This window comes from Clupea harengus, chromosome 23 (assembly GCF_900700415.2).
Source record: "Clupea harengus chromosome 23, Ch_v2.0.2, whole genome shotgun sequence".
Classification (NCBI taxonomy): domain Eukaryota; kingdom Metazoa; phylum Chordata; class Actinopteri; order Clupeiformes; family Clupeidae; genus Clupea; species Clupea harengus.
In genome coordinates, this window is record NC_045174.1 from 3,785,090 (window position 1) to 3,797,867 (window position 12,778).

A 12,778-nucleotide genomic window follows, 5' to 3' on the forward strand; every position below is an offset into this window, starting at 1 on the left:
GGGGGGGGAAGAGGACAAGGGGGGGAAATAAGAGGACAAGGGGGGGGTAATAACAGAGGAAGTCTGACAGCTCAACCATTTAAGCATCAGTAAATTCAGCTCTGGTCTGCCACATAATCATGCTTGAGTGGTTCATGTACATAAATCAATAACAAATGCCCCTGCCTTGCCTACAGGAATGAAGAAAACAATGTATATGAAATATATATGTGTGAAGATGACAATGTGCATCCACTGTAGGAACTAGTATAGGCTGGTTTTATTCATGAATGTTTAGAATGTAGAACCTCCTACATTGATAATATCAACATTTTGCTCAAAGGCCAAGATCAAGAGTTTGCTGTCTTTACACTTGTAATGTATGCAGGGGAGAGGCAGGGAGGGTCTGCTTGCTAGTATGAGAAACAGTATGTGTCTGTGTACAATGGCTGCAGTACCATGGTTTTGTATACTTGTATACTGAACACAGCTTTACCAGAGTTCTGGACCAGCTCCTCTGTCATATCTCACTTTACAAATACAGCATAAAATGGCATTTTGATGAGAAAGAGACTATATTGGCAATCATGAAGGGAGTAGCTCTGGAGGTATTCTTGTCTCTTAGGGGCTATATTCACCTGAAAATGTGCTGTACATTACAATGCACGTATGCAGACAACCATGGGGTAATCTGGCTGAAATGTGAGTGGAAACCATTAGAAGGTTACCGGTGTGTGATAAACGCTTTGAGATGGAAAAGCCTATTGCAGATTCAATGACCCAGACTCTTTGTGCAATTTGCTGTGGTACTTCTGTCAAGTGGAGGGCTGCTTGTGGGCGTAGGCTTGAGTTTCTGTCATCGTTTTTCTGTCATCCTGAAGCGAGAAAGCATTGTCTGGTCTGGCCTGATCCAGCTCCAGGCTCTCAGTCAGCATGGAAGAGTTTCTCTTTGAGGCGGTAGTACTGTCCCTTCATGTCCATGAGCTGCTGCTGTGTGCCCTGCTCCAGCACCTCACCGTTGTCCATGAAGATGATGTGGTCCGCTCGCTCCACTGTCTGCAGCCGATGGGCAATCACCAGCACCGTCTGGCCCTCTGCCCCATTCAGAACCGCCTGGACCTGGTGAAAGATATGGATGGTTTTCACATACTATTTTATATCACTTGATTCCTGCCCTTTGTCTCAGCCACGCTAATGATCATTGAAAGCAGAGGCCCTCCCTGCCAAAACCGTATGCAAACACCTTCACACCTATCGTGTTCCCTTCCTTATGACCAAATTAGGTCTTTCCTTATGACCAAATTAGGTCTTTCCTTATGACCAAACTGGGTCTTTCCTTATGACCAAATTAGAGAGAGCCCTCCACACATTAATTCAAACACTGCAAGGTGATACATTTTGATCCCCTCGCCCAAGTTATCCCTCCTGCCAAAAGCTCCAGAGCCTTAGCCCACACCTTATATCCCCCAAAAGCATCCGCCCAGGCGAACACCTGTGGGTAATCTTTTATGCTATTGTGTCTTTTATGCTAATTCTGTAGCCTTATAATAGTTACGGAATTCTGTTACAATTCGAAGAAGAGTATTTTCAGTAACCTGCACGATCTGCGCTGTGCTTTGAAGATTCCGAGAACATCGTTGTGTGCTAAGCTTTGTTAAACTTTGTCATTTAGAGTAAACGGATCTCTTCGCCAGCCGGCTTCCCGAGTCTTTGCTTTCTCCAGCTACGATCAGCTAACTTGAATTGAATCAAGAAATACAGCCTTGTATACAGTTTCATCAGAGATTCGTCAAAAACAAGAACAGACTCTTTCACTACCAAACCACATGGAGACAGACAGAACGCTGAATCAGGGTATGAAGAAGAATGCTAATCTTCACTTTGAGAGATCTTTAGTAGCAGGTAAGAGAAGACTCTAGCAATAGCAGTGTGACTACCCATACTGAAACTTAACTTATTTTGCCTCAGAGCAGCAAGAACTGCTGATGCATTTAAATGTTCATTTGGAGACAAGCAGTTAAATTACCATACCATTTACTAGTAATCTACCCCAACCTAACAGCCTCCCTCTCTTCATGATCCGAATGAGGAGGGAGTGTTAATTAATGCAGAGCATTGATCACAGGCTCTTTGAACTCTGAAAGCAGGTACGCAGAGTGCTTTCATTATGTTGTTTAGTGGAAGCTTCGAATGATGATCAAACGTTTCTCTTTTTGAATGGAATATTTTACAGTTTTACAAAGAAGACGAATTTCGAATTAAGGCAGGTTCATGTGACTGGCATCTTGAATTCATTACTAAACTAACGAGAAAACACTCACACATTACTTCCTGCACTTCAAAATGAAAGCATCTCCTTTCAAATTAAAACACGTTCAATTTAACATTAAAGTGGCATTAATAATAGGAATTGCTAATCGCTAACGAGATAAACCTAGCGAAACCTCTTGAAATTTGCTTACTTTGACACAATGACAGACTAGTGAGTCAACAACTTTCCTAACACAGTCAAACATCAAGCAAGTGCAACACAAGACAAAGCAAGACGGCAAATAAGCTACTTACTAGTTCGGCAGACAGTAGTAACCGGGCGGCTTCAGGCAAACCTACATAACCCAGTAATATGCCTACGGACCCTGGTATGGCAATGGCACGGATTCTCCATATTAAACGTCATTGTAGCGCCCCAATTTTTTTTAAGCTGTTATTTTAAGGTAAAACTGCTAATCCTAACCCTAAAGTACAATTCCTACATAATGCCACTTTAAATTACCATCAATAGGTAACAGATTCTCCCATACTGTCAATAATGTAAATAGACCATTTTAACATTTCTATTAACTGTTCTTAAACCAAACAACATAAATCATGTTAGTTTACCCTTAACTTCAAATATTTAATTCATCAGTTTTTTTATAAACTAATCTTCAATTAATAATAATTCACAACACATTAACTTTCATTAGCTTCCGGCATTAGGAGCTCAATACAGGATCAGAATGGAAAGCAGCACTGCCACTGAGACACACAGAGTGGAAAAATGACAAGAAATACTAACTAACTAATATCATGCATAGGCTCCTGGCTTTTTCTTTCAGTGTAGTTCAGAACCTCCACACTGTGAGAACTGAAACTGGTATGGTGTAGATGTGAGAGACGAGCGAGAGAACGTACAGCCTCCTGTGTGTTGACGTCCATGGAACTGGTGCATTCATCCAGGATAAGGATCTGCGGTCTCCTCACCAGGGCGCGGGCGATGGCAATGCACTGCTTCTGGCCAGAGGAGAGCTGACCTCCGCACTCCCCCACGTCTGAACCAAGGGCAACAGAGAAGACAAACACACAGGAAGGAAACAGATGTTAAGAAAATCATCTCAAGGGTATGCTGTCTTTGTTCCATTGTTATCTTTGTTGCGTCATCCCCATACCCCCATACCCTCAAAACACAAAGAAATGCACAAATACCACCCCCCTCCGCCACCGCCACCGCACACTTTCTACAGCGAGAGAGGTCCTTGAGGACATCTGCTGAAAAGAATCAACACCACATTTGCTACGGTGTCAGATCCACCCCTAACCTTGTTATGGCAAAGTGTAAATTCTGGCACTCATGAACATAGGACAAACTCTAGCAGATATGACAAACAGGTAACTCAAGAATCATTTGATCAAAACAAGTTGATCACAATTATCTAGAATTTCCTTCCTTTCCCATTTTGTATAATTAAACACGTCTTGGAAGATCACATTCAAGAGTCTGTATTTGGTGTCTAATAGTAATATATTTGTATAATGTCTGAATATCAGCTGTTGAGCCTATATGACCTGTGTTATAGCCATCCTCTAGTTTGCAGATGAAGTTGTCAGCGTTGGCTCTCTTCGCTGCTTCCTCCACCTGTTCGTCACTGCAACCCTTTAGGCCATACTTGATATTGTATCTGACTGAGCCCGAGAACAGAACAGGATTCTGGGATACCATAGCCATCTGAGGGAGGAAAAAAAGACCAGGAGAGAAAAGGAGAGGGAGAGGAGAAAGATCCAGTCATTGGTTAGGTGGAAATAGTATGATGATCCAGCTCAGAGAAATAACATTTGATTTTGAAAGGACCATATTCCTCTTGTGGCATTTTCAACCCCTCAGGTTTCTTGCACAGATTGATTTTCATAAGTGTGGAAACCTCTTGGATAGAAGGTCAAATGCAACATACATAAAAATCCCATGGTGAATGTTTTACAGAGAGAAGGCATTCTTCTTGAGAGTTAACATTAATAATGATGTACAGCTTCAACAATTGTGAATAAAACAGAATGTTACATCCGTTATCAATAGGTAATGCATACACATGCAAAACACGTTTAATTAAAGCCAGAGCTAAGACCATTTAAACTGATCAGTTAACCACACACCATTAACCCTTAATCAATTGTATTAATGAATTAATGAATTAATTAATGAATTAAGGTAGTGCCATTAAAAAAATGACATTCTGTCAAGGTGTTTCACAGAGCCCAGAGCTATGGGTGGTGATAGAGAGCGGATGGGCCCACCTTGCTGTGTAGGTACTGCTGCGGGTAGAAGTGGAGGGGTTTCCCGTCCAGCAGCACCTCTCCTTCCTGCGGCTCGTAGAAGCGCTGCAGCAGACTCACACAGGAGCTCTTCCCACCACCGGAGGGCCCAACTAGCGCAGTCATTTTCCCTGCACCCACCTCCAGTGTGACATTCTGAGGAGGTACAACAAGACAAAAAGCACGTTCCTTTCATGGTTGGGGAGTTTATGTACTCAAACAATTGTATGAACTGCAACAAAGAAAGAAAATATATCCTTACTTGATAGTTCGGGGTAAATCAACTATATAGATATACATATGTGACCAGCTAAAAAGCCTGAATCTTCAAAAGATTTCTCCTCTTTTGTAATGCGATAGCCCTTCATTAATAAGAGTGCAATCATCTTGGGAAACCTAACGGAATACTTCCCAAAAAGAGTTGCCGTGAGAAACAAGGTAAAGAGGAGCCTTGTCACTCACCTTCAGTGCCTGGATGTCCGGACTAGAGGGGTACGAGAAAGTGACATTGTGAAAAGCTAGTTTGCCCTTCAGTTGTTGGGGGGCCGACGAGCCTTCCTCCTTCATTTTAGGTTTCCTGTCGAGGAGCTGGAACACTTTGACAGACGAAGTCGCGGTGCTCAGCATGTCTCCATAGATGTACACCAGATGCTGAAAAGAGACGAGAGGGCAGGCGATACGCACCTTTCATAACTGCACAAATGTAAGAGGCTATTTCACTTCAGAGGATGCTGCTTTTAAGTTCACACAGAAAAGGGCACCAGGAAAATGTTCATGAATGTCACTTCTGTTCTGGCATTTAAGATTTATTTTAAAGTTGGTATGTTTTTGTAGGTTTTTTGTAGGTTTTTCCTCAAATTCATTTAAATGGCATATGTTCACGAGAAGAATAGATAAACAGACCAGTCAGTCCGACTAAAGCAGCAGTGAGGAGTTTAGCAATCTAGCTACTGAAAATGCATGCAAGACCCTTACTAAACACCACTAACAGCATAGTTGGCACTGATAAGTATGGTAAAGTATACTAGCTTGCTAGGGCTAACTCATGTCTTTTGTCATTTGGCGATATAGTTGGAAATGTCGTGATGTGAATGCTTTTTTAACATTTTCATAGGGTGGTCCGACCTGGATCACAGAACTGCAGAGTGCATAGTCGAGGCGGCTGGTTGGAACAGCAGGTGTATTTATCTGTCCTTCACATGACCCATGATGATACCAGAACTAGTTGCTTATAAAACATGCTTCATAACATGGCAAATGATTGCATACTGTCTCTTTAACCACCCAGACTGCTCACCATGCAGCTTTGTTATCCGTGCCCAAAACCCTGTTGGAATCTTTTACGGCACAATATCGCCAAATATATTGTCGAAATACATCACTCAGCAGACTAGCTAGCTAGCAAGCTTTTATCAGTGCCAAATGTGCTGTTGTGTGTTTTCGAGGCAGTTGGCTTTTAGGTAGTTATCACGCTAGTTTTAGATGAAACCCCACTGTTGCTTTAAGTGTGCGTGTAGAAATGCCATACCTTCATATTAGTGGCCATGTCTTTCTGATAGAGGACAAAGGAGAGCAGGCTCCCCATGCTGAGCTGCTGGGTGGAGATGAGGACTCGTCCCTGCAGCAGCATCAGCACCTTTATACCAACAGTCACCATCTGCACAGGGACACACAGGGAAAGGCTTGAACAAACCAGTATCCTATCATTAAGACAACTTTAGAAAGTTTGACTCGTGAAATGGTCGGAGTGTTAAGTGCTATGTATAGTGCATTTACATTTACATTTTACATTTAGTCATTTAGCAGACGCTTTTGTCCAAAGCGACGTACAAGGGAGATAATAGTCAAGCTACGAGCAATAGAACCTGGCGTAACAATAAATACTACTTTACATAAGAAATATAACAAAATGAAATAAAAAAGAAAAAGAAATGCAGAAATGTAACTGCTGTAATTGCAGGTTACGCACTAGTCGAAGTGCCAGTTAGGACGGGAAGTGCTCTCTGAAGAGTTGGGTCTTCAAAAGCTTCTTAAAGGTAGAGAGGGACGCCCCTGCTCTGGTAGTGCTGGGTAGTTCATTCCACCAACGTGGAACTACAAATGAGAATAGTCTGGACTGCCGTACTTGCACAGACGGCAGTGCCAAACGACGCTCACTAGAAGAGCGCAGCATCCTGGGTGTAACATTTGCCCTTACAAGAGCATTTAGGTAGGTGGGAGCAGAACCATCAAGCACTCTGTAGGCAAGCATAAGTGACTTGAACTTAATGCGAGCAGCTACAGGCAGCCAGTGGAGGTCAATGAGTAGCGGGGTGACGTGTGCCCTTTTCGGTTGGTTGAACACCAGACGCGCCACCGCGTTCTGGATCATTTGTAGTGGTTTCATAGTGTCTTATTTTATTGTTCTTTTCTGACAAACAATTGATACAGGTTCCAGTTAGTGTGTTTATTCAGTGTGTTTTATCATGCAAACTCACCAACCTGACCTGACACCAACTAATGACTTCATGCAAATACATTCCAAAGCCAATAGTTTCAGATCGAGCCTCGGTTTCAGCTAATGTGTTTCCTGTGCACTCACTCACCAGACGGGTACACACTGAGCTAAAGGCCCTGAGCTGTGTGAGATACGCTCTGACAGAAAGATTAATCAGAGCTCTTGTTCAAACCCAATGGGGCAAAACGGGCCAACCTGAACGTGCAGGACTATGGATCCCATCTGACATCTCATTAAGTTTGAAATATCGAGCTTCTTGTTTTTTTCTGGTACATTTAAATGTTTTTGGAGTTTTATAGGGATTATTGCAAAACTCACAACTGGTTGGAAAAAATCATGGAGACAAAAATAACGAATTAACAACAATATAATTGTATTTATATATACGTATATAAGTATATGTATATGTACACATATATATACCATTACAAATATGCATGTCAATTAATACAGAAAGTTTGCTGTTTGGCACACAGACAGGTACCCATGGCAACCATAACTGGCAACTGCAGTAAAGCACCCAGCTGAAAGCTAATACAGTCCATGAGCATAAAAGATAATCCTAACAGCTTGCAAGCTACTGAACTCTGAAATGAGTTGGCTTGTGGTCCCACTGTCTTTTCCATTGAGGCCAAGACTCATTTACATTAAATCTCCTCCCTGTCCCATGACAATAAATACAGACTCTTCCTCTGCTCAATGGTCTGTTGAAGATATGAGTCAGGCAGCAGGACCGCAATCACTTTTCTATTGGAAGTGTTGCTGTTAACAACTGTAAGTTCATTAATGTCAACTTTGCAGCTCTTTGCATTTATGTGCTTGTGCGAACGTCCTCTCCTTCGAGGATTATGGTTCTACATACGGATAAGGTCTCCTAGCTCAAAAGGTAAAGCAAACTTTGAACAACACCAAGGTCATGGGTTTTATTAGGATGCACACATGCTGATAAGATTTACACTTTACGTGATAAATGTATATCAAACCATTCAGTTAGTGAACGTGTGCGATGGAACAGTGCTTCAGTTTTCCTCTCATCTGGTATATCGATATATAAAGGCCTAGCAACTAAAATTGGGTACTGATGTGTAACGGTAGCCAGCATCTTTTATCATCTCTGGCAGATGGGTCTCTGGGGGTTAAATTAGAAGGAGGCTCTCTTACCCTCCTCAGCAGAAGGAATACGGCGCTGTAGATGCCCTTGCGCCTCTTGATGTGGGACATCCTCTTCAGGGCCTCTTCGTAGCGCCCCAGCTCCTGGCTCTCGGCGTGGAAGCTGCGCACCGTCCGCACCGCCCCGATGGCCTCGCTGGCCATCTCTCGCGTCTCCGCCTGACAGTCCTGCAGCTGCTGGGTCAGATCCTGCACCGCGGCCAGAAACACATCACCCTTACCCTTACTAAACGAGCAGACTACAGCAGCGACAAGGCAACAGCAGGATTTATCATTCTCTCCACCTGTGTGTGGATCAGTGCACCACAACCTGGGTAGAATGAGGAAGGTCTGAGAGTGGAATCTCACGTTTTATAGCCTATACATTTACATTTTTGGACACCTTGCCCATAAAATATACACACAGACTGACTAAAGTAAATGTTGCGCTTGCGCTTACAATGTTGATCAAAAGACTGTACAACTAAGTCCATGTAGTGCAAAACCATAATTATTGTTTATTGGTAATTATTATTATTTGTATTATTAATGAATATACACTATAATGAAATAGATAATATAGTACAAACTCACTAATAGTCTCACTCATGTGTTTGAAACTGCGTGTTTGGGGAAAAAATCTGCTCATAGCCAACAATACAAAAAATATGAGCCTCTTAAGATAGCTCTTGTATCTTGTAATAGCACTTGTAATAGATCCAACCCTCAGAAGGTTAACTCACAGAAAAAAAACACTAGATTAATTGAGATGCAAAACAGACTCACACTGCACCTGCCCTTGACAAACAACAGAAGCTCTGAGATATAAATATAGTGTTCATTTCCAGGAGAAACATACTGCTCCATATTTTTCTGTAGCGCTGTATATTTTTATGTACGTGCTACAATAAACACCCCTGGAATAATCTTCACAGCCATGTCATGTCACATAACCTCTACACAGATATTGGAGTTTTTCCCTAATTACCCGATGTCCTTTTCTAAAGAAACACCTAATGATGTTGCAAAAGCAGACAGTATTTTTTCAAAGTTACTTATGTTGAACTGCCCGTTTTGTTTAACTGTATAATTATTAACATACTGTATATGCAAGGAGTAAAGTTACAAACCCTTTCAGGTTTACTGTCAAGATCAATGCAAATAATAATTGTTAAAAAATTCCCCAAATTGCAAATGATGTCTGTTCTCACTAGTGTGAACTGCAGCAGGTGTCTTTACCTGTGAGAACTTGTTGTAGTTGTTCTGCAACGCGGCCACTAGGGGCATCTCCACACAGGCGAGCAGCGTGAGCTCCCAGGAGAGGCCCAGCATAAAGTACAACATGCCCACCGTCTTCACCAGGCTGCGCAGGAGAACGTTCACGTTCATGGCCACGGAGCGGCCCATCTTATCGGTGTCTGAGATGAGACGAGAGGAGAGGCTGCCTGCACGTGTGTGTGGAAAAGGAATTTCTTTTTAACCCACTAAAATGGCTTCAAGACTTGCAAAAATAGAGTAGGTTTTACATGTCCTGCTTGTTGAAGTGTATCAGGGCATGATATGATGACCTATGCCGATTTTTGATTGTACAGTATGTCTACAAATTCTTAATTCACTGACCTGGTTTGTTTTCCTCGAAGAAGTTAATCTCCTGTCGCATTAGGTTCTGAAAGAGCATGTGTCGTACTCTCTTGTTCAGTCGACAGAGGGTGCACATGAACATACCCCCACGTAGTCCACCAAACAAAGAACTGAATGAGAGAAGTTCATGGGATTTTATTTCAGAGAAAAATAAATTCATTTGCAACTGGTGTTATAGTACTGAGCAAGAAAATGATACATCCTGAGAAATGATATATCTGATCTAACTCCCAGAATCTCACCTTCCCAGAGAGTACAGACCCATGAGGCCAATCGCCCAGAGGAAGCCGTTGTGATCATAGGTACCACTCAGAATATCAATTACTTTCCCAACATATATTGGGATGTATGTCTCGCCTACATAAGAAAATAAGAGTGGCAAATCATTAAGGCAAACCATTTCATTTCACTCACTATGGTATAACACCTACAATATACATTGTCATTCGAATTTTGTGGAAGTGAAACATTGTATCAGTGACTATTTCTTTATATCTGGCATTGTTTTTACTCGGGTTAGGGTTATTAGTAGCCTACATAAGAACACAAACTGTAGCGACACCGCGCACTCACCCAGAGCTGTCAAGGTGAGGAAGAGGAAGGCAGCCGCCAGGTAAAGATAGTCTGGAGCTGAATAACGCATCACCCTCATGAGCAGTGCCCGGGCCTCTTGTTTCTTCTTCTCCTTTCCGTTATCACCATTCGCCTTGTCCGGAAAACCCCACTCCCACAGCAGACATGCCATGCTGGCGGAGGCCACATATAGTACCACCATTCCGACATCAGGAACTGTGCAGTTGTTACTTGAGTTGAAAAGACCCAAAGTCTTTCCAGCCTCGTACGCGGGAGAGGTGAGACACAGTGCTGCCACCCATCGCGTCAGGACCGTCTGACCGTTCTCAATATTGATCAACTGCGCCAAATAATGAAGTATTCCCCAACATACCAGCCTGTAACACCACAGCCAAGTAACACCTACGCTGTTTGTGATTAGCAAAAGCCAAGCTAGTAGCCACAAGATAGCGTCAAATGTCAAGACAAACACGTATGGTAGTAAAGTGTGTTGGAGTGTCCCAGACATGTTTCGTGGAAGTGGATTACAGAATGCCAATCACACTCGCTAAACCTAAAAGCAAACAAGAAACAGTGTTAAGAGTAACGATCTAAATGGTCATACAGAAACATGTTACACTTAACTGCATTCACACGATTATCTACGATTTCTAGTTAGCTTAAATGAGTAGCTAATCAAGTAGGCTAGACAGCCAAAGCATGCTGTTCATGAATTTCATATCCATTGCCACGGTTTCCTCGAAGCACAATTTAGCCTACAGTATGTATACACATTAATGTAGTTTTGTAATTAATTAAGGTTCATTTTAAGATAACATTGACACTATAAAGATCTGGGAATGTTAGCTACCATGTCCAGTGGATGCAAGAACAGAGACTTCTTACTTTCATTTTCTCTTGGCTGTGTTGCATAGAGCCTGTCCACAGTTCAGCCACACGATGGCAGTCTCTTGCTGTAAAATAGCATTGAACGTATGAGAGGATAGCAAATACGAACCACAGAAATAATACAATAATAAAAATACCAAGGGAAAGTATCTGTCAAATATTTTAAGGAAATTACACCTTTTCTCAGTCATACAACCACGTGATAAAGTATAACTTAAATGGATACAATGCCTATGTCTGAAAATGTCTGAAAATGTACATGGGTGGATAGGAAAATTGTAAGATTGATTGTGACCTTTATACTGGGCCAAAGAACAGGTTATCACAAATGCAGCTCTCCCCTGTGTGCTCGCTGATTGTTCCCATATCGTCCTGTTGCATTTATTGGATCTAAGGATATGAAACCCCTTAATACACAACTTGAGAATAGGGTGTCCTTGAGTTTGAGCAGATAAACAGTTGTATGCAAAAGTTTGGGCACCCCTGAGCAAAATACATATTTTGTTGATTTTTGAAGTGAAAAGAGGTAACTACAACCCCTGTAGCAAAAGAACATTTAAAAATGAGGATTTCGTCAAATATTTCTTCACTGTTTAATGAAGTTAAAAATAGTTATGGCACATGCACATTTGGGCACCCTTCTACTTTAAAGTCTCAGAACATAACAATAACTTGTTAAGCCCGTTAGGATTTATAATGCAGTTCAAGAGTTGTCATGCAGTCACCTCATGACAACTCCAGAAGCTGACTCCTCAAATATCAACAAACAGCAACTGACAGAGGATCTGATTCCCACAGAGAAGCAGGTGGTTTTAAAGACATATCAAACCATTTCCAGCTCGCAATTTCCAGTGACTGAAATGTCATCAAGAAATAGCTTATAAGGGTAACTCTAGCAGTCAAGATGAGATCTTGACGATCGAGAGCACTTTCAAATAAAACTGCAGAAAGGCCAACCAACCCCCTCATATGGCTCAAAAGACCTGCTGGGAGATTGATCTGACACAGGTGTGGTGTTGCACCATTCCACTGAGCAGTGCTGCCTACACAAGTGGGGCTGAGGGGGGGGGGGGGGGGGGGGTGTTAAACTCCGGTGTCTTGATCAGGAAAGGAAAATGAGACTCACAGGCGGGGCTGGGGGAGGTGGGTGACCCATTTCAGACTGAGAAGTCCCAAACAGTCGACTATACGTCAGTGGCGACAATGCAAGGTTCAGGGCATGGACGTGCACAGGAATTTAGAAGAGCCTTTGCTCTGCCCTGGAAAAAAAGGGCAACACATTTTTGTAACCACCGCCGCCACGCCCCCTCCCCCTGCACGCATATTCTGCCTATACCACAGGGTCGATCATTAACTGCCGCCGCCACGCCCCCTCCCCCTGCGCACATATTCCGCAAAGTTTTTTATCTAGGCCTACATGAAATGCTGCAGCCGTTATACTATTAAAAAAAAAAAAAAGTCGAGGAGGGAAGATGGGCAGTTGCC

The 12,778-nt window shown here is 42.4% G+C and overlaps 1 protein-coding gene across 1 annotated transcript; it reads right to left on the reverse strand.

The window, feature by feature from the left end:
- Positions 1 to 235: 235 nt before the first annotated feature.
- On the reverse strand, positions 236 to 11,345 carry tap2t (transporter associated with antigen processing, subunit type t, teleost specific). The gene is made up of 12 exons (XM_012837107.2): positions 11,256 to 11,345; positions 10,406 to 10,958; positions 10,075 to 10,189; positions 9,812 to 9,942; positions 9,431 to 9,636; positions 8,204 to 8,401; positions 6,074 to 6,202; positions 5,008 to 5,196; positions 4,528 to 4,701; positions 3,805 to 3,964; positions 3,154 to 3,290; positions 236 to 1,098 (listed from the first exon to the last, which is right to left on the reverse strand). The coding sequence occupies exons 2-12, from the start codon at positions 10,911 to 10,913 to the stop codon at positions 904 to 906; spliced, it is 2,142 nt and encodes a 713-aa protein (XP_012692561.2). The 5' UTR covers positions 10,914 to 10,958; positions 11,256 to 11,345; the 3' UTR covers positions 236 to 903.
- Positions 11,346 to 12,778: the final 1,433 nt, after the last annotated feature.

Excerpts from the sequence above, each read along its gene's own strand:
- tap2t (XM_012837107.2), bottom strand. The coding sequence starts at position 10,913 with ATGTCTGGGACACTCCAACACACTTTACTACCATACGTGTTTGTCTTG. Across the intron at positions 9,637-9,811 it reads CTTCGAGGAAAACAAACCAG|GCAGCCTCTCCTCTCGTCTC; the intron begins GTCAGTGAATTA and ends ACACACGTGCAG. Across the intron at positions 4,702-5,007 it reads CGGACATCCAGGCACTGAAG|AATGTCACACTGGAGGTGGG; the intron begins GTGAGTGACAAG and ends GTACCTCCTCAG.